The 19,226-nt window shown below is 49.2% G+C and overlaps 1 protein-coding gene across 3 annotated transcripts in view; it reads left to right on the plus strand.

Annotated features, from left to right (window-relative positions):
- Positions 1 to 19,226, plus strand: part of kif26ab (kinesin family member 26Ab) — a 77,390-nt gene that overhangs the window by 28,671 nt on the left and 29,493 nt on the right. For all 3 annotated transcript variants that reach the window (XM_076978302.1, XM_076978303.1, XM_076978304.1), the window contains 2 exons: positions 614 to 1,081; positions 5,083 to 5,240. In XM_076978302.1, the coding sequence (XP_076834417.1) occupies positions 614 to 1,081; positions 5,083 to 5,240 (626 nt within the window). The remainder of the gene's footprint in view (positions 1 to 613; positions 1,082 to 5,082; positions 5,241 to 19,226) is intronic.

The raw sequence follows: 19,226 nt of genomic DNA on the forward strand, positions 1-19,226 counted from the left end.
GTTTAAATACACACTGGCCAAAGCTGAAATAGCTTGGGCTCTCTCCAGCTTCCCTCGTGCACCCAGCGGTGGTTCTGGGGGGCACGGGGTGGGGGGTGTGTATGTGTGGGGGGGGGAGCTCTGCTGTCTGACCACACACTTGACCCACGCTCCCTAAAATAAGTAGGGAGGTGACTCTGAACCTGATCACTACTCACAAAGCAGCGCACTAAACAATCACATTTTATAGTCAACCATCTGCATTAATAATTAGTTTGACCAGTCAAGTTGCCATTGCCATGGTTGCAGTCCAAATGAATTTGCATTATGGTGACTGAACTACTCTTAAAAAAGGGTTTAAAATGCATGAAGCTTGATCTGAATTCTTCACTAATCACTATATTAACAATTGCATCCATTTTTTTTAGGGGAAGCAAATGGCCTTTGTGTCAACAGGCTTTTGTTCTAACAGATATTTAGGCTAACAAAAAAAGAAAGAAATAAAAAAAGAAATAAAATGGAACACTGGATACTGGAATACTGATTTAATGTTCCGAGTGCACTGATGAATACAGCTTAACTGAAGAACAGACTTTTCTGATTTTGCTATTTTGTCCTATTCTTCTTCCCGTAGGACCCTGGTTTCGCCTCCTTCCTCATTGACCAACTGCAGGTGCTGGAGTGGGTGGCACAGGGCGGCCATGAGAGGGCACAGGCTGGGCACGAGAGTGCTCGGTGCCAGGCGTGTGCCACTCCTGTGCAGCAGCTGAGACAGCAGGCAGTGCAGGAGCTGTGTCCGGGCACAGACATGCCAGCCCTGCCCGCCAGGCATCCTACCACAGTCTCCGCCCACAGCATGCTCACGCTCTCTCACAGAAGCCCCGCCTCCAGGATCCCACATCCCACCCACAGCCTGCTGCCCGGGGCGGAGCAGGGGCGGGACCTGGCATGGGCGTCCGGCGCGAAGCCCAACGTACAGGTGGCAGTGGGCGGAGGGCCCCTCACCGGAGCGCTCGGTTCTGTCACCATCCAAGCCCAGCAGTACCTGGAGGGCATGTGGAACATCTCGAGGGTCAGCAGCTTCCTGCCTCAGCCCAGCCTGGTAAGGACACGCCCACAGTAACGGCATCATAGTTGCCCGTCAGCCTAGCCTGGTAAGGACACGCCCACAGTAACAGTATCATAGTGGCTCGTCAGCCTAGCCTGGTAAGGACACGCCCACAGTAACAGTATCATAGTGGCCTGTCAGGCTAGTCTGGTAAGGACACGCCCACAGTAACAGTATCATAGTGGCTCGTCAGCCTAGCCTGGTAAGGACACGCCCACAGTAACAGCATCATAGTGGCCTGTCAGGCTAGCCTGGTAAGGACACGCCCACAGTAACAGTATCATAGTGGCTCGTCAGCCTAGCCTGGTAAGGACACGCCCACAGTAACAGCATTATAGTGGCCAGTCAGCCCAGCCTGGTAAGGACACGCCCACAGTAACAACATCATAGTGGCCAGTCAGCCCAGCCTGGTAAGGACACACCCACAGTAACAGCATCATAGTGGCCCGTCAGTCTTGCCTGGTAAGGACACGCCCACAGTAACAGCCCAGCCTGTTAAGGACACGCCCACAGTAACAGCATCATAGTGGCCAGTCAGCCCAGCCTGTTAAGGACACGCCCACAGTAACAGCAACATACTGCAGTCAGCTGCCTGTCTTGATTAACATGTGATCATCTAGTTTCATGGTTCTAGAGGCTGTCCTGAATATGATTTAGATGTTCTGAGGAAGGTTTGTTCTGGGGAGCATCTTCTCACCTCATACGTGAGAACACAGCCGTCCGTTTGGAAGCCGATGGAGTCGTACACAATTACTTGTTTAGTGTGAGCATTATTTAGCAGTACTGAATTATGAATGTATGGGTGAAATTCACACACTTTCTACAGAGGAAGCCAGAAGGGGTGATCGAGCTTTATGTCCCATTGATTTTTCAGTTGTGGAAGCAGTATAATTACACAGCCGTCAGCTTGAATGAACAATGAGGAATGTTAATCACTGGCTTTGTTCTAGTGGAAATGATCAGCCGAACCAGGCAGCACCGGTCTGTCAGTTTCAGTCTGTAAACGCCTGTGTCCATGTGTCCATGTGTCCATGTCTCTGTTCTCTGTCCCTGACCTGGACACTTTGTCTGGTGTCCTTTTGCATTTCGCTGTGAGATTCCACACTGGTCTGTGGGCAAATGAAAGGGCTTCAGTTCAGATCCTTCTGCACCGTAGGTGTTCGTCCATCTTTAAGGACCTGATTTGAGTTTTTGTGCTCTACATTCACCTGATTGAATTTCTGGCGTTTTCTAGTGGGTTTAAGCCACACAGTCTGTCCTCTTTTCCTGCTCCAGGCTGCATCTGTTGTTGAATGTGGAGGTTGAAGGTGTGAAGGGGGAAATTTTCCTCTCTGCTAATGTCGAGTGCTTTTGTTCGTGTAAGCCCAGGGCAGCCGAGGCTTTTAGCAGTCAGCATGCGTCCCTCACTCAGGACTGTGTACAAGCTCTGAAACGACCCCCCCCCCCCCCCCCCCCCCCCCCCCCGCAGCATGTGAGGACCCGGCTGAGTGCCCAGCGGTGAAGAACAAACACAGTCACACGTGTCTACACACACACACACACACACACACACACACACACACACATGTGCACCCACCAAACATACCAACAACAAGCACAGTAGATCTGACAGTGCTGAGAACGCACGCACATACCTGCCATACTGAACTCACGCCTGCCATGGGAAGGTTCTCCTTCTTTCACTACGGTGGCATCTTGCCAGAATAGTGTGATGGTGGGGAGGCAGGAATGAGAAGCAGGAATCTTTGTTTGTAAAAGCGACAGTGTAACTTCTGAGGTTGGAGAGAGTGGGGCGGGAGGCGGAGTGATGCTGCCAGATTGACAGGTCACTGGGCCATTCGCCTGCTTGCTCTGTGTTGCCTCAGGCAGCACATCACAGCCAGTGGAACACCTGCTAAAATACCAGAGAAGAAGGGTGGGTGAGGAGGGAGGGGCATGAGGAGGGTGAGAGGAGTGAGAGGGATGTTAATTTGTTGCTGGATGAATGGCATATGTACACACACACACACACACACACACACACACACACACACACACACACACACAACACACAAAATCTACTCTTGCCTGCATGGTAGTGAATGCATAAAGGGAAATTCTTAGAGCACTGCTGGGATTAGCCACATAGAGTCCATCTCAGCTAGAGAAGCCCACAGGTGTGCTGGGATCTTGGAGTCAAGGGTCATCAGAGAGTCTGACTGGCATGTGCCCCAAAAGGGGAGGGGGGAGTGGTGGGTGGGGGGAGAGAGTAAGTACGCACTGAGGGAGGGGGGGGGGGAGTAAGTACGCACAGTTGAATTGAGTGCTCAGTTCCTATTTATATTCCTGTCTCTCTCTGGGTCTCTGAGGTGAGATGAACACCATATGCAGCCGTATCCTAATGATCAGACCAGGGGCCAGCTCTCATCCAGCACTCTCTCTCTCTCTCTCTCTCTCTCTCTCCTCTCTCTCTCTCTCTCTCTCTCTCTCTCTCTCTTTGTGAGTGTCATACAGGAGAACAGGTTGACAGAAGGGCTTAATTCTCTCTGCACCTCTAAAAACTGAGTTTCTTGACAGCACTTTGACATTGTGTCTGTGTGTGTGTGTGTCTGGGGTGTGTGCGTGCTTGTGCATCTGTGCAAGTGTGTGTGTGTCTGGGGTGTGTGTGTAAATGCTCATGTTTTCAAGGGTGTATGTGTGTCTGTGTCTGCACTGGCGTCTGGAGTGTGGGACACAATCAAATGGATTTTATTGTCCTGTCACTACATGGCATGCACGTAAGGGAAAAACGTGTTTAGAGCATCACACACACTACATACAAGGTATATGCAAGAAGAATACAAGAAATATACAAGATGTGCAATACAGTGCAATATGCACCAGACAGTCTAAAATAGAATCTGTATGATGGACACTGTACAGTAATTACAGTACAAAGTCTATGGTCATTTGACATTAGAGGCCTTCGTGAATTGCGTGAGACACTGTATGTGTTTGTATGCATGTGTGTACATATGTGTGTTTGTGTGCTTGCACAAGTGTGTGTGTGTTTGTGTGTGTGTGTATGTACATGTGTAGTTTTAGCCTCTCTTAGACAGGTCAGCATGGCCCAATAAACACTCACCCATCTGATAGGCTGAGTACTGATCTTGCCCCTGTGTCTGGGAGCATGAGTGTCTGGGGCGGTGTGTGAGCCTCTTGGTTGCCCAGTTCGTGTGCAGCTGTGTGTATATGTGTGTGTATATGTATATGTGTGCATTGACCTCTGTCCTGTGTGAACCTCCCTTTAAGCATCTCAAATTTTTTGATCTGTGGAGCTCGTATGTCATCTTGGCGGTATAAATAGTTTGGTGTTTGGCCGTCAGGGTACACTGGTGCATTACACTAGCTGGAGGGCCCATCCCTTATGAAACATTTGTGAATGATGTTTTTTTAGTTACAAGACTGAATCCAGGGAGGGCAAACAAAGAACTGTTGGAATGCAGGACACGCCGTGCCTGAATGACGCACCATGTCTGAGCGGGACGGCTGCGTTCGGCGGACTTAGCAGGCGGGGGGGTGGCCTCACTCGGCACACTCTCAGCTCACCTTCCAACTGGGTGTGGTCAGCATCGCTCCAACCCACGGGTGGTGGTCAGCATCGCTCCAACCCACGGGTGGTGGTCAGCATTGTCGGTGCTGTCCTGTCGCCTCCCTGCTAACGCAGATCGTCCCCCCACAGCAGGGAGACACGCCCTGGCCGCATACGCATGGGCCACACACACCCCTGCCGCACACACCCCTGCCGCACACATCCCTGCCACACACACCCCTGCCGCACACACCCCTGCCGCACACACCCCTGCCACACACACCCCTGCCGCACACACGGCCGGGCAGCACTCCGCTTCTTTATTCACAGTCAGTTTAAACATCTCAGTTTGATGGATGGCAGATTGCGGTTTGCTCTGGTGTTTCTGCTGTGAATGAAAAACTCACTCACAGTGGTGACCCCTTCTCTGTCCTGTTCCTCTCAGACGCAGGGTCCCACGGGAAGGGCTGGACACACCGCTCCATCTTCAGACTCCATCTCTGCTGATGCTGCTGTCTCTTTGCCTGCGTCTAGACGGAGGAGCCCGGCCCCGCCCCTGCCCTCCACCCAGACGTCCACCGCTGCCACCTCCTTCTTCCTCAGGTAGAAGCTCTGCTTTCTCCCTTACTGTGCGTGTACATGCGTGTGAATGTGTGTGTGTGTTTGTGTCCATCGTGCCAGCGTGCTGGTCGTAATGGGGCGGTGGACGGAGTGTAGGTACTGCTGGATGTATGGAGTGGTCTGGCTGAGTAGCAAGAGTGTATGTAGTGGGGATGTAGTATGCTGTCTCTGCATGGGGTGAAGCGTCCTTTCTGTGGGTGGAGTAACTGGGTGTAGCGCCCTCTCTGTGGAGTGGTGGAGTGAAGAGTCCTCCCTGCAGGTGGAGTAAATTAATTAAATGTGCTCTCTGTGGGTGAGGAAATGGGCTGAAATGTCCTTTCTGTGGGTGGAGTTATATGCTCTGTGTGGGTGGAGTAATTAATTGAAACGTCCTCTCTGTGGGTGGAGTAATGGGCGGAAACACCATCTCTGTGAGTGGAGTTATAGGCTCTTTCTGGGTGGGGAGGTGGCGTGAAACATTCTCTCTCTGGGCAAACGGGGCAACACAATCATGGAGTCTGTTTTGCGTGCCACCACCTTTAGAAGCACTTCCAGGTCACGCAGACAAGATGCAGGAAGGAGGCATGGTTCATGTCTTCAGGCTGATTTATAATGCTGGTGTGTTTTCTTTGGATGTGGTTTCAAACGAAAAGACAGGCAGGGTTCTCCGGAGCTGTGAGAGAATAGAAGAAAAAGATTCATTTTTTTCTCCTATTCACATGCTGATGGAAGAAGAGAGGAGAAATAGGAAATGGTTATTGCTCACACCTTTCATTTCATGGCAAATATTAGCTTTTGCCCAGAACCCCTGGTGTTATTGTAGGCAGTATGTCTCAATCATTACCCTCAACATCCATGAATCCATCAGCAATAGTCCAGGTAAGATTGAACTTTCATACTCATACAAATTGAAATTTCATACTCACTGACTTGTTCAGATTATCCAGCATATAGGCGACTGCCAGCGTACTACATGATGCTCAGTCACTGTTACAGGTCCCCTGTCTGACTGAACCACTGTTACAGGCCCTCTGTCTGACTGAGCCACTGTTACAGGCCCTCTGTCTGACCGAGACACTGTTACAGGCCCTCTGTCTGACTGAGACACTGTTACAGGCCCTTTGTGTGACTGAGACACTGTTACAGGTCCTCTGTGTGACTGAGTCACTGTTACAGGTCCTCTGTGTGACTGAGTCACTGTTACAGGCCCTCTGTGTGACTGAGTCACTGTTACAGGTCCTCTGTGTGACTGAGTCACTGTTACAGGCCCTTTGTGTGACTGAGACACTGTTACAGGCCCTCTGTGTGACTGAGTCACTGTTACAGGTCCTCTGTGTGACTGAGTCACTGTTACAGGCCCTCTGTGTGACTGAGTCACTGTTACAGGCCCTCTGTGTAACTGAGTCACTGTTACAGGCCCTCTGTGTGACTGAGTCACTGTTACAGGTCCTCTGTCTGACTGAGTCACTGTTACAGGTCCTCTGTGTGACTGAGACACTGTTACAGGTCCTCTGTCTGACTGAGTCACTGTTACAGGTCCTCTGTGTGACTGAGCCACTGTTACAGGTCCTCTGTGTGACTGAGTCACTGTTACAGGTCCTCTGTGTGACTGAGCCACTCAGCACAAATGTTGTTTTACACTGTAAAATGTGCAGCTCTAAATAGCAACTCATCCAGGAAGAAATCGCCCCTCTCCCCAAAAACCAAAACACAGGTGCATATTTGAATTAATCAAGGCACAACCCTAGAAAAAAATGGTGCACTGCTAAATAAGCTCCACCCACCCATGAACTCCATAAAGCATGTATGACTAAATATGTATCTGCATTCTCTGAGTTGTGAACGGGTTTCTGTACTGAAGGCAAAGGAGGATGCTGGGAGTGGGAGGGGCTGTGCATGTGTCGCTCCCCCCCTCCACGGTGTGCCTGCTTGTCCGACATGTGGCAGGCTTGCGGGTTCAGCAGTGCTACTGTTGTAAATGTTAATTGGAGTGCGATTAGACCAGCATGGAGGAGAGAGGGGGAGGGGTCTGTTTGCTCGGAGCTCCCCCCATCGGCTCGCGGTCGTCGGGGCAGAGACGCACGCGGACACGCCAACCGTCTGAGCCTCACGTTTTGTCTTTCATCACTTCACCAGGTGCGTCTCTGTGCTCTGTGAAGTGTCTGTACGTGTGTCTAACTCCACCCATCTTCACTGCTTCCCTGTGAAAAAGTTCAGGCATGATTACCCAGCTTCTCAAATCTGAATGTGTGACCTGCACCAGTGGCGGGCAGGGAAGGTTGGATGAGCTGGAGAAGACCCGTGGTCGTCTGAGCTGCTGAGCAGAGAGAGGAGAACATGGCAGAATGATGGATAGGTTCAAACGATCTCTGTGCTCAGACACCCTGTCTGAGCTCAGCTCCTGTGTGCCCGAGCATATGATTAGTGTATTGACATTCTCTGTTGAAGTGTAATGAGAGCTGATGGTGTGGGGTGGGGCGGGGGGCGGGGTGGGGGGCGGAGCTACAGACCGATCTACACGCTCCCATGCAGCAGCCTGGTGTGATTCCACCTGGATGGTACGGGAGATGAACTCTGAGGTCTTTGAGCAGAGTGGCAGAGGAAATGACGGGGTGCAGTAGGACTGTGAGAGAGGTGTGTGTGTGGGGGGGGCGGGGGGTGTAAGAGAGGTGTGTGTGGGGGGGTTTGTAGGAGAGGTGTGTGTGTGGGGGTTGGGGGTTTTTAAGAGAGGTGTGTGTGGGGTGTGTGTAAGAGAGGTGTGTGTGGGGGCTGGGGGTGTGTAAGAGAGGTGTGTGTGTGGGGGGCCGGGAGTGTGTAAGAGAGGTGTGTGTGGTGGCCCAGGGGGTGTAAGAGAGGTGTGTGTGGGGGTTGGGGGTGTGTAAGAGAGGTGTGTGTTTGGGGGGCCGGGGTGTGTATGAGAGGTGTGTGGGGGGGCTGGGGGTGAGTAAGAGAATTGTTTGTGGGGGGCCAGGGGTAGGGGTGTGGGGTGTGTGTAGGAGGGGGTGTTGGTTCTGGGGTGTGTGTGTGTAGGAGGGGGTGGTGGTTCTGGGGTGTGTGTAGGAGGGGGTGTTGGTTGTGGTGTGTGTGTGTAGGAGGGGGTGTTGGGTCAGGGGTGTGTGTAGGAGGGGGTGTTGGTTCTGGGGTGTGTGTGTGTAGGAGGGGGTGGTGGTTCTGGGGTGTGTGTAGGAGGGGGTGTTGGTTGTGGTGTGTGTGTGTAGGAGGGGGTGTTGGGTCAGGGGTGTGTGTAGGAGGGGGTGGTGGTTCTGGGGTGTGTGTAGGAGGGAGTGGTGGTTCTGGGGTGGGTGTAGGAGGGAGTGGTGGTTGTGGTGTATGTGTGTGTAGGAGGGGGTGGTGGTTCTGGGGTGTGTGTAGGAGGGGGCGGTGGTTCTGGGGTGTGTGTAGAAGGGGGTGTTGGTTGTGGTGTGTGTGTGTAGGAGGGGGTGGTGGTTCTGGGGTGTGTGTAGGAGGGGGTGTTGGGTCAGGGGTGTGTGTAAGAGGGATGTGGAGGCCTGTTGTGTGTGGAGTGGGTGCAGATGGGAGGAGTGTGGGTGAAAAACAACTGGGCCCATGGGAGAAGATATTCTTCTGTTTAGATGCACCATTGATTACCAAATGGAGGAGAGGGGCTGAGCGCAGAGATAGTGACAGTGTGGATATCAACATGTCTGAGCAATGGCTGCACCTATACAGAAAGAGTATGTGGAAGGGAGTGAGAGGGTGTGTGTGTGTGTGTGTGTGTGTGTGTGAGAGAGAGAGAGAGAGAGAGAGAGAGAGAGAGAGGGGGAGGGGACAGCATGGGGGTGTACACACGTGTTTGTGTGTATGCATGTGTGTGTACACATCAGTGTATATGTGCATGAGAGAGAGACATAGGGAGTGTGTGTGTGTGTGTGTGTGTGTGTGTGTGTGTGTGTGTGTGTGTGTGTGTGTGTGTGTGTGTGTGTGTGTGTGTGTGACCAGCACAACTGCATGGTGGTATGCAGTTTTGCAGTGGCTGAGGGAAGACTGGTGATGTTTTTGTGCTGTTTCTCAGCTGCTCCAGGTGAGACGTGCTAGTAATGACTGTGATTGGAGACATTCCTCCATAATTGTCCACCCTGCCATTCAGGCTGTCCCCAGACAAGGCCTGTCCTTTGTAAAGGACAAAGTGCTTTGTTGCCCAGGCTTTAGGGAGTAACCATAGTAACAACGTGTTTTTGACAAGTTAAGGCAAAGGTAGGCCGACGGCGTCTGTAGGACCAGTACAGGGGCGTCTGTGGGACCAGTGCAGGGGCGTCTGTGGGACCAGTACAGGGGCGTCTGGGACCAGTACAGGGGCGTCTGTGGGACCAGAACAGGGGCGTCTGTGGGACCAGTACAGGGGCGTCTGTGGGACCAGTACAGGGGCGTCTGTGGGACCAGTACAGGGGCATCTGTGGGACCAGTACAGGGGCGTCTGTGGGACCAGTACAGGGGCGTCAGATGTAAGCGCACCTCTCTCTCCTGCTGCTGCGTGTCACTGTTTCACCAGACACGACACTCCGTTCCACTTATTCATCTGTCACAGATCTACAGGGTTTGAGGGAACTTTGATGAGACACTGGTGAGACTGTAACCATTTAACTGGGAAACGGTAACTGGGAAACCAAGAATCTTCTAATAGTGTAAGACCCAGCCCTTCCCTGGGTGGATATTTAACAATTACTTCACCATTATCATCTAACTTGCTAAATTAGTCTAGTTGCCCTTGGATAACCAGTATTGGGCCTAATTCGAAAGTGCCCCCAGGGTGGACCCATTTAAAATCAATTAGGTACATAAATGCATCTGTTTAATCACATTGTTAAGTTGATTAGCTTCCTATTCCTGCTTTAGAATGGCGGTGGAGATAATGCAGGCAGGCACAGTAAATGGCTGAATACTGTCCTCTCACCTCTGTCTGCTCCCTGTGGCTATGCTAATGGAGACGCCGGTCTTCTTCTGGATGTAACAAGGGGGGGGGGGGTGTGGACTGGCAGCCACAGTCAGACGGGGGAGATGAATTTAGGGGAGAGAGGTCAGAGTTCAGAGCTCACTCTCACTTACCTCACAGGCACACACACACAAACAAACAGAACTCAGTTAAGCTGATAACATCGTTTGCTTATCAGACAGTGAGTGAGTGAGAGAGAGAGAGAGAGAGAGAGAGAGAGAGAGAGAGAGAGAGAAAATGAACTGGAAAGGGCATTAGCTATGTGGGTGAATGACAGAAAGATGGAATGATATAGCGAAAGAGTGTGCATGGGGGGGGGGGGGGGCGTCAGGTAAATGGTGCGTGTGGCTGGCTGCTTTTTAACTGACTGCACTAATCCCTGTCAGGGACAAATTGGCAAAACAGATTAGTGTTGAGTGGTGTTGGCCCTGGAGCTGGAGCCTGTCGCCCAGTTATGCCACAGGGGCTGAGAGGGAGAGGAGCATGGAAGGACTGAGTAACACACACACACACACACACACACACACACACACACACACACACACACACACACGCGTGCGCGCACACACACACACACACACACACACACATACACACACACACACACACACACACACACACACACACACACACACACACACACACACACACACACACACGCGTGCACGCACACACACACACTCTAAGAGCTCGGTGCTTCTGCTCTGGGACCCACAAGTGCGATAATGAAGCATTAATTTAGTTTGAGAAAGATGAGTGAGTCACAGTGGGCATGTCATAGACAGCAGGTATTGGGCAGGTCATTGTAGGTACATCCTACTGGGCAGGTCACTGAGGGGACATCGTCACTGAGGGGACATCGTCACTGAGGGGACATCGTCACTGAAGGGACATCGTCACTGAGGGGACATAGTCACTGAGGGGACATAGTCACTGAGGGGACATTGTATCTGAGGGGACATTGTATCTGAGGGGACATCGTCACTGAGGGGACATAGTCACTGAGGGGACATAGTCACTGAGGGGACATTGTATCTGAGGGGACATTGTATCTGAGGGGACATCGTCATTGAGGGGACATTGTCATTGTGGGGACATCGTACTAGGTTGTATTGCGCAGATCATATTGAGGTCATATTGGGCTGTTCTTGGTCTGGTCACGGTAGCGGGGTGTATTATGCAAGTCATGGTGTGTGTGTGTGAGTCTGTGTGTGTGTCTTGTGCTGCTTGTTTACTTATGATGGCTGCTGTTTTTTTATTCACTTTGCTTTTTATCACTGACGTTGCAAACTACAGCTTTTTCAATCCTTCTGACATATTTTGAGATATTTTGACAGTTTGTCTGCCACCTAGACGCCTGTGTCTAGGTTCTACAAGTTTTGAAAAGCATTCACATTAATCACAAGTCAAAAATGGATGTGAATTGATCACCTCTTCTCTTCCTGTGTCTGACTTATCTGAGCAGGAGTACACCTCAGTGAGAAGGACTCTCCTCCTGACAGCCTGTAGCTGTAATCTGAGCACTGGCAGATTGCTGGAAGTACCCAGATCTGCTCTGATGTTTGTACCTCGTGTTTGCACCCAAGCTGATAGAACAGCTGTTGTAATCACGGTATCATCTGTGTGCGCGTGTGCATGGATGCAAGAGCTTGTGTATTTGTGTCTGTGTGTGTTTGTGTGTATGCACATATGCGTGGGTACGTGGTGTGTGGGTGCATGGGTGTGTGTTTGTGTGTGTGTGCGTGTGTGTGTGTGTGTGTGTCTTTAATGGTCATGCAGTATGAGCAGGAGCAGCTGGGGCCGAGGGGCGGGGGCAGTGGGGCAGTTTGAGCAGATAAGCCCAGGTGTGAAGAGCTTGCAGTGGGCCGTGAGATGTTTTGCTGTGTGGGTTTAAGTGCTGGGGGTGGATGGTTGGTGGATGTGTTGATGGATGCAGCTCCCTCTACCCACTCAGCCCTGGGGATGGGCTCAAACTGAGCCTGTTTCCTGCTCTCACAGTGTTGATGGGGATCGCTGATGTGTCCACACAGGTCGCATCTCAAGATCCTCACTCAATGAATGCAATTTCACTTTGACTCGGCATGTCATATCTCGAGATTCAAACAATGACGTTTTCTTGATGGCTGGATCTTATGGCTCTATCACGTCTGTGTTAGATGTTGTATATAACCGTATTGAGAACATGTTCTTGTTTAAAGTCAAGAACCATGCCCCAGGTTGGGTTAACAGCCCCAATTGCCTGCCCCATTCTCCTTTAACCTTAACGCTGGGGGATTGTCACCTTCATGGGGAACACTCTGACACTCTGAAGCTCTTTGTTTCAATTTCAAAGCAACTAGCTTCCTTTCAAATGCTTGGAGGGACAAATGTAATACGTTGGCATTTTAGCATCACAACTGAACCAGTTGTCTTGCGGTGTGGATGTCACATTTGCATTGTAGTGTCTTTCTTCAGCCTCTTTCACCTGCTCTTTTCTTCATTATCTGCATGTTTCTGCATTATGTAGAAGTGGGAGGATATCTAGAAACATAGACGCACGGTTCCTCGCTACGCCTGCAGGGTAGAGGGCAGAGACCAGTACGGCAACGCCGTGTGGGTGGGACATCTCTGTGGCAGGTTGTGGGACAGAGTTGGGTTAGTGGACGGGGGTCATGTGTTTGAGTGTTGTGTCAAGGGGCAGTGTCATGGGATGGGATGGTTATGATGGTGGATAAAATGCTACACTTCTGCCTGTTATACAAACACAGAGAACAGTGAGCAGAAAACAGGCCACTTTATCTCCACTTACCGTACCAGAATCAAGTCTACAGTTTGTCCATATTGAGATCAGGGAATAGAGATCTGGGCCTGGCCAGATACCGGCTTCAAAGAAAGTGCTGTGTCGGGATGAACAGCCGTGGCCACCTGGGGAAGAGGAAGGCACTTGAGAGTCCTCTGGGCAGGAAAAGTGCTGACTCCTGTGTGTCCTTCAAAAGGCTGGAGAGCTCCAGGAGACCTTCGGTCTGCTCCAACACACCACGAGGGAAGGAAACGGAGAGCAGAGGACACTGCCAAATCAATCACGGCGGAACTGGTCCTGTGGCCCAGAGTCCGGCCTCCTGCCAGGAGAAAGATGACTTTGTTTGCAGGTCCTGAGGTGTTGAAGTGCTCCTTTCTGTGGATGGAGGGCTGTTTGTATTGTTTGTATTGAAATACAGCCTGGTGTCTGTTTATCAATCAGTATGCGGTTCAGCTATTTTCTGATCCCTACGGTGGAATTTGCTGTCTGCAACAAATTGCCTTGTTTGCATTTCTCCCTGCAGTTCCAACATGGCGAGAAATGAGCACAGTGTCTCTTGAACGCGTTGACAGTAGTGGTAATGGCTCAGTTCTGCTCTTAAAGGCACCCTAGATGTTTCTTTTAAAGTAATACGATATAACAATAAGAAGATACGTGGGTGAAATCAAACCGCTCCTAAGTTATAGATATCTATATATCCAAAATGCTTTTCAGTTATAAAGAAAGGATATTTAATTGCGCTACCACATAGGATGGATTACACATTGAAGGTTTTATGAGCCATTGTCTTTTTGAGCACATGTGGTTGTAGTTGAGAAAATGACCATGAGGTCACCCAGACCGGGTTTCCTTTGTTATGAGCGGAAGAAAACAAAGATGGCAACCTCAGCCGCCCTGCTCCTCGTCCCCGGGTTGCTCTGTGCTCCTGACCCACATGGGTATCTGATAACAGCCTTATGTCTGATTAGACCTCCTGCTTCTGCTGATTTCCCTATCCAATACCGCTCAATTTCACAATTCATTGCTATTCATGCTGCAGCTCCACACTCACAAACTTTCAGAGTTTGTAATGAATTCCCGTTTGGCTGTTTCTGCAAACAAAGGGTCATATTTCACTCTGTTAAAACAAATTGCTAGCGAGGCTGATTTGCCAACGTGGGTGGTTCAACACGTCTCTTCACCACCATTTCAGACCTGCCAGTGATCTCCATCGTGTTCTGATTCTCTCTGATGCTGTGTGTCTATGTCAGTGCTGAAGTGCTGAATGCTTCAGGACCGGAGCAGACACTGCTGAATCTGCACCTACTCTGTAGAGCTCAGCTTCAGTAATGCAGTCCAGGGGAGTCATGCCAATATCAACTTAAACAGCCTTAGATTCATCAATATTTTTAAATTGTCAGAGCTTCTAAATGGCATATGGACCAGAAACCAGAATCCGTACTTCCAGACTGGGGGAAGATTGTTGTCTCTTAAACAAGCCCAGCTGAAATCAATGAATTAGCAGTTGTGCTGTATTGGGTAGCTGAAGGCAGTCACACTTGCAGATGGACTAGTGCAGAGTGGATTACAGCCTGTTATTAGTTATCATGACCCAGAGTATTAGCCTGATAAAATCCCTTTATGCTGAACCAATCCCTGGTCTCCCTCTCTGTCTCTCTGTCTCTCTCTTTCTCTCTCTCTCTCTATTTCTTGCTATCAGTCTTTATCTCTCCCTCTATATGTCTCTCAATCTCTGTTTCTTTTACACTCACTCCCCATCTCTCTTCCTCTTCTTTCTCTCTCCCTCTCTCGTTCCAAACACCTCTTCCCTGTAATCAGTCGTGTTAGGGCTTTATTTTACAAATGGACACTAAACCTCTGTGTAAAAAGGCTGTCATACTGAGAAGCACGTGTCACTAAGCACCACTGTACTGTTACTGCTCCTGACACAGTGCCTGTTAATTATCCACCACTCTTTGAGCCACCACTTTGAAAAATAACGTCACCCCCCTACGGTCTCGACAACATCCATCTTGCGCAAGATGACAGTGTGATTTTTGCATAATGAGGACTATTGACATGCTCGGTGTTGCTGGCACGGCGGACTAAAGGCACGTCTGAGTTCTCCCTTCTCTCATGTTTTCCTTTGTACTCGCTTGGACCCAACTGCGTTCATCTCTGTCTTGTTTCTGTTACCCGTATGAGGTTGGACCTGTTTGACCACGCCTTTGCTCCACACTGTCCTCTCTCTCCTCCACACACAGTGTGTCCTCTCTCTCGTCCACACACAGTGTGTCCTCTCTCTCCTCCACCCACAGTGTATCCTCTCTCTTCTCCACCCCTCATCACAGCCCTCTCTGCCCTGCCTATTCTGAGATTAATCATGGCAAAGAGTTCCCAGCAGCCACTGGGGCTGTGCACTGAGCCCGTATGGAGGAACTCAAATAAATAAGCCCATGGTGTCCTCCATGCCAGACAGTGATTAATGAATGAGGGATGATGGGTGAGGCGAGAACACACGTTCTCCTTTCTTCTTAAGCCTCATTCTGTCTGCTGCTTGGTGTGCCTTCCCCTCTGGTGCTGTTTTTGTACATTGCTTATGTAAAAGAACCTGTGGATTACTGAAAAAGTAGAATGCAAAGTGTGGAGAAAGAATAAGTGTGAATCTGTGTTAAAGCTCAGCAGTATTGACTGTGTGGTGATGACTTCAGCAATGACTTTGCAGTATTGGCTGAGCAATGATGACTGTGCGCTGTTGGCTGTGTAGTGAGGACTGCAGTGGCTGTGTGGCTGTGTGGTGTTGGAAATGCAGTGCTGGCTATGTGGTGTTGAGTGTGTGGTGTTGAATGTGAGGTATTGAATGTGTGGTGTTGAATGTGACGTATTGAATGTGTGGTGTTGAATGTGATGTATTGAATGTGTGGTGTTGAGTGTGTGGTGTTGAATGTGAGGTATTGAATGTGTGGTGTTGAATGTGATGTATTGAATGTGTGGTGTTGAATGTGACGTATTGAATGTGTGGTGTTGAGTGTGAGGGATTGAATGTGTGGTGTTGAATGTGAGGTATTGAATGTGTGGTGTTGAATGTGAGGTATTGAATGTGAGGTGTTGAATGTGAGGTATTGAATGTGTGGTGTTGAGTGTGTGGTGTTGAATGTGAGGTGTTGAGTGTGTGGTGTTGAATGTGAGCTATTGAATGTGTGGTGTTGAATGTGAGGTATTGAATGTGTGGTGTTGAGTGTGTGGTATTGAATGTGTGGTGTTGAGTGTGTGGTATTGAATGTGTGGTGTTGAGTGTGTGGTGTTGAATGTGTGGTGTTGAGTGTGTGGTGTTGAGTGTGTGGTGTTGAATGTGAGGTATTGAATGTGTGGTGTTGAATGTGAGGTATTGAATGTGTGGTGTTGAGTGTGAGGTATTGAATGTGTGGTGTTGAATGTGAGGTATTGAGTGTGTGGTGTTGAATGTGAGGTATTGAATGTGTGGTGTTGAATGTGAGGTGTTGAGTGTGAAGTGTTAAGTGTGTGGTGTGGACTGCAGTGCTGGCTGCTCATGCCCTGCTGTGTTGAGCTGTGGATTCTTCTTAACAGATGCACATGTTTGTGCTGCACCCAAATTCCGTATCGTCAGTAAAGTGTGAGAGGAACCTGATGCCCCGGGGCACGGGGGAGGGGTGGCGGGTGGGCGAGGGTTTGGCAGTTTGACAATAATCTCCATAAACATACAGGCAGAAAGGCTGAACTGATCGTCTTTTGTACTTCATCCAGCACAGAAATGAACCCAGTCCTAGATGTTAGTTAGCACTCTTGAAAGAAGCAACCCTTCTGCATCTCTGCAGCGTTCATGAATAATATGAGAACGTCTCTAGAACAGCGACGGCACCCCCAGAGGGCTCTTGGTTTTTATGGTTTGTCACCGCTCTCTCGTCCAGAGGCCTGCGGCTGAACGAAGCAACTCATTAAACACCAAAGTGCCCAGCCAGAGGGTTATGACTCCTGCTCCGTGTCTGAACAGCTCTGCCTGGATTAGCTGCATATCCTGGGTGTTCAGGGGCACCATTGAAGGGGCAATTTAGGAAACTGTAAACAGAACAGAGGGCCAACGTCCACCCCCACAACCTCACACTCCTGCCTCCTCTGTACTTAAGACGGAGTCGTCCAGTCTTGGCCTCTGGCTTTGTGAGGAAATTGGAGGCCAGACTTTCCGGTGATGTTTGGGTGAAGATGTTGTCTGAGGTTTAGTGTTCCACTGTTGACACAACTAACACAGGAAATGGGCAGTTTCACACCTGCCTGTGGGTGTGTTGGTCAATGAAAACCAGTGTTTAAAGAAATTGCTTTAAAGGCAGTTTGGCAGTTGTAAGCAGATGTTGTTTGGGGTGGGCAGTTAATGCAAGTAACCTGCTAATGCCAGAACCTGGGGCGGGTCATTTTAGTTCTGACTTTGTTAATGAAATTACCCAGTCTTCGTTATTTAGATTTCAAATCTGGTCAGCTAGGCTAAGTCTGCATGCTTAGTAATCTTCATTATTAGGTTAGCTGTTTAATAATTTGGTTAGCTGTGTAATAATTGGGTTAGTGGTTTTTATTCAGGTTTAGTTTTATTTTTAGGGCACTCTTCTACCTGTTTGCATGCAATAATAAACATGCAATTATAGCATGCAAAACAGATAAAGAGATTAACATTGTTTTCCTCTAACATGTAAACACACAGACTGTTGGCATTTCCAAACACACTCGGATCTCTGGGATTTCTCTCCCTGCTCCTTTTTAATTAGAATGTTTTCCATTTTGACTCAAACTGCTTCATTAATTCGGTCCTGGTTGGGGATTCCTGGCACTGGCAGTGAGGGGAACAAAGCCGTCCCCTCCTGAGCTGCAGTTATCCCGCCCTTGTTGCTCACTGCTCCACTCTCAGCTGAAAATGATTTAGCAGCACTCAGACGGCTGCTGGCTGCTTCCCAGGGCTCGTCTGGTCACACCAACCTGCCAGTCAAGCCTTCTTCTGCCCACCTCTTCTGTTCTCTCTCTTTTTCTATATTTATCTTTCTTTCTTTTTCTCTCTCTGTGGCTCTTTATGTCACTCTATTTCTCTCTCTTTCTCTCTTGCTCTCTCTCTATCTCTCTCTCTCTCTCTCTCTCAACATCTCTGCCTGTTCTGAACGTCACAGTTAAGCCCTTTCTGTCTCCATTTCTTTCTGGTTCTGCTGATGTGTCGCTGTTTCATTTTCATCATCTCTCCCTCTCTTACCTGCACTCTCTCTCGCATTTTCTCTCCCTCTCTCATTCTCTCACATTCTCACTCTTTCTCTTTCTCTCTCACTCTCTCACGCTGATTTTTCCACGTCGCGGTCTGGTTTCTCGTCTCCGTCTCCTCAAATCCTCCTTCCACTCATTGCTGTTGCTTTACTTTCTGTTTGGGTTCTGTGTCAATATTGAGGTTATTGCTCATTTGAAAAGATTTTGTAAATGGGAACATTTCATTACGTCATCTCTCTGGTTTTAGAGTCTGAGGAGAGGACAGAATCTGAGGAATATGGAATCTGTGGAATCTCTTTAGACACTTTAGATATTTCAACAGTTCCACTCCAAATGCCATTGTATACTTTTAATATTCTCTTTTTCGTTTTACACAATAACTGATTTATGGTTTGTTAGTTGCCCGTCAGGTTTTGTGACTGAAATGAGGCAGTACAGCCTGTTCTCAGACATCATTTACAACCACAAAAATGCTACAAAGATACATGTTGTTTTCCACCTGAGAATTAATCCCCACAAAGTGAACTTCACTGTATCATGGTTGTGTCACATGTCACATTATTCTTTTCTCCCTGGTGTTGAATACTAGGCTTATATGCACTTTCTAGTGAGCAACCACATTAGGAATACAGAGTAGCCAAATGTTCTGGTCTGGGCTCTTTGTTTTGTCATTTAAATCATTTTGGAGTGGACTTGGATGGTACGCTGTCGTCGGTGAAGTGGTTCTGTTGGATTAGTTACTGGTCATAAAAAAAACAGAACAAGAACAAAACTACCTTTTGGTGTTAGTGTAAATATGCTTCCTTGAAAGCCTGAATGCGGTGGAATCATTTAATTTCTGAGCAAAAACAAAAAACAAATCCTACACTCATCCACACCTGGGAATAGATGTGATGGTTGTAAATGAGTGGACACAACTGAGGTGAACACTAACATCCACAGCTGAGGTGAACACTAACCTCCACAACTGAGGTGAACACTAACCTCCACAACTGAGGTGAACACTAACCTCCACAGCTGAGGT

Source organism: Brachyhypopomus gauderio, chromosome 17 (assembly GCF_052324685.1).
Source record: "Brachyhypopomus gauderio isolate BG-103 chromosome 17, BGAUD_0.2, whole genome shotgun sequence".
NCBI lineage: Eukaryota > Metazoa > Chordata > Actinopteri > Gymnotiformes > Hypopomidae > Brachyhypopomus > Brachyhypopomus gauderio.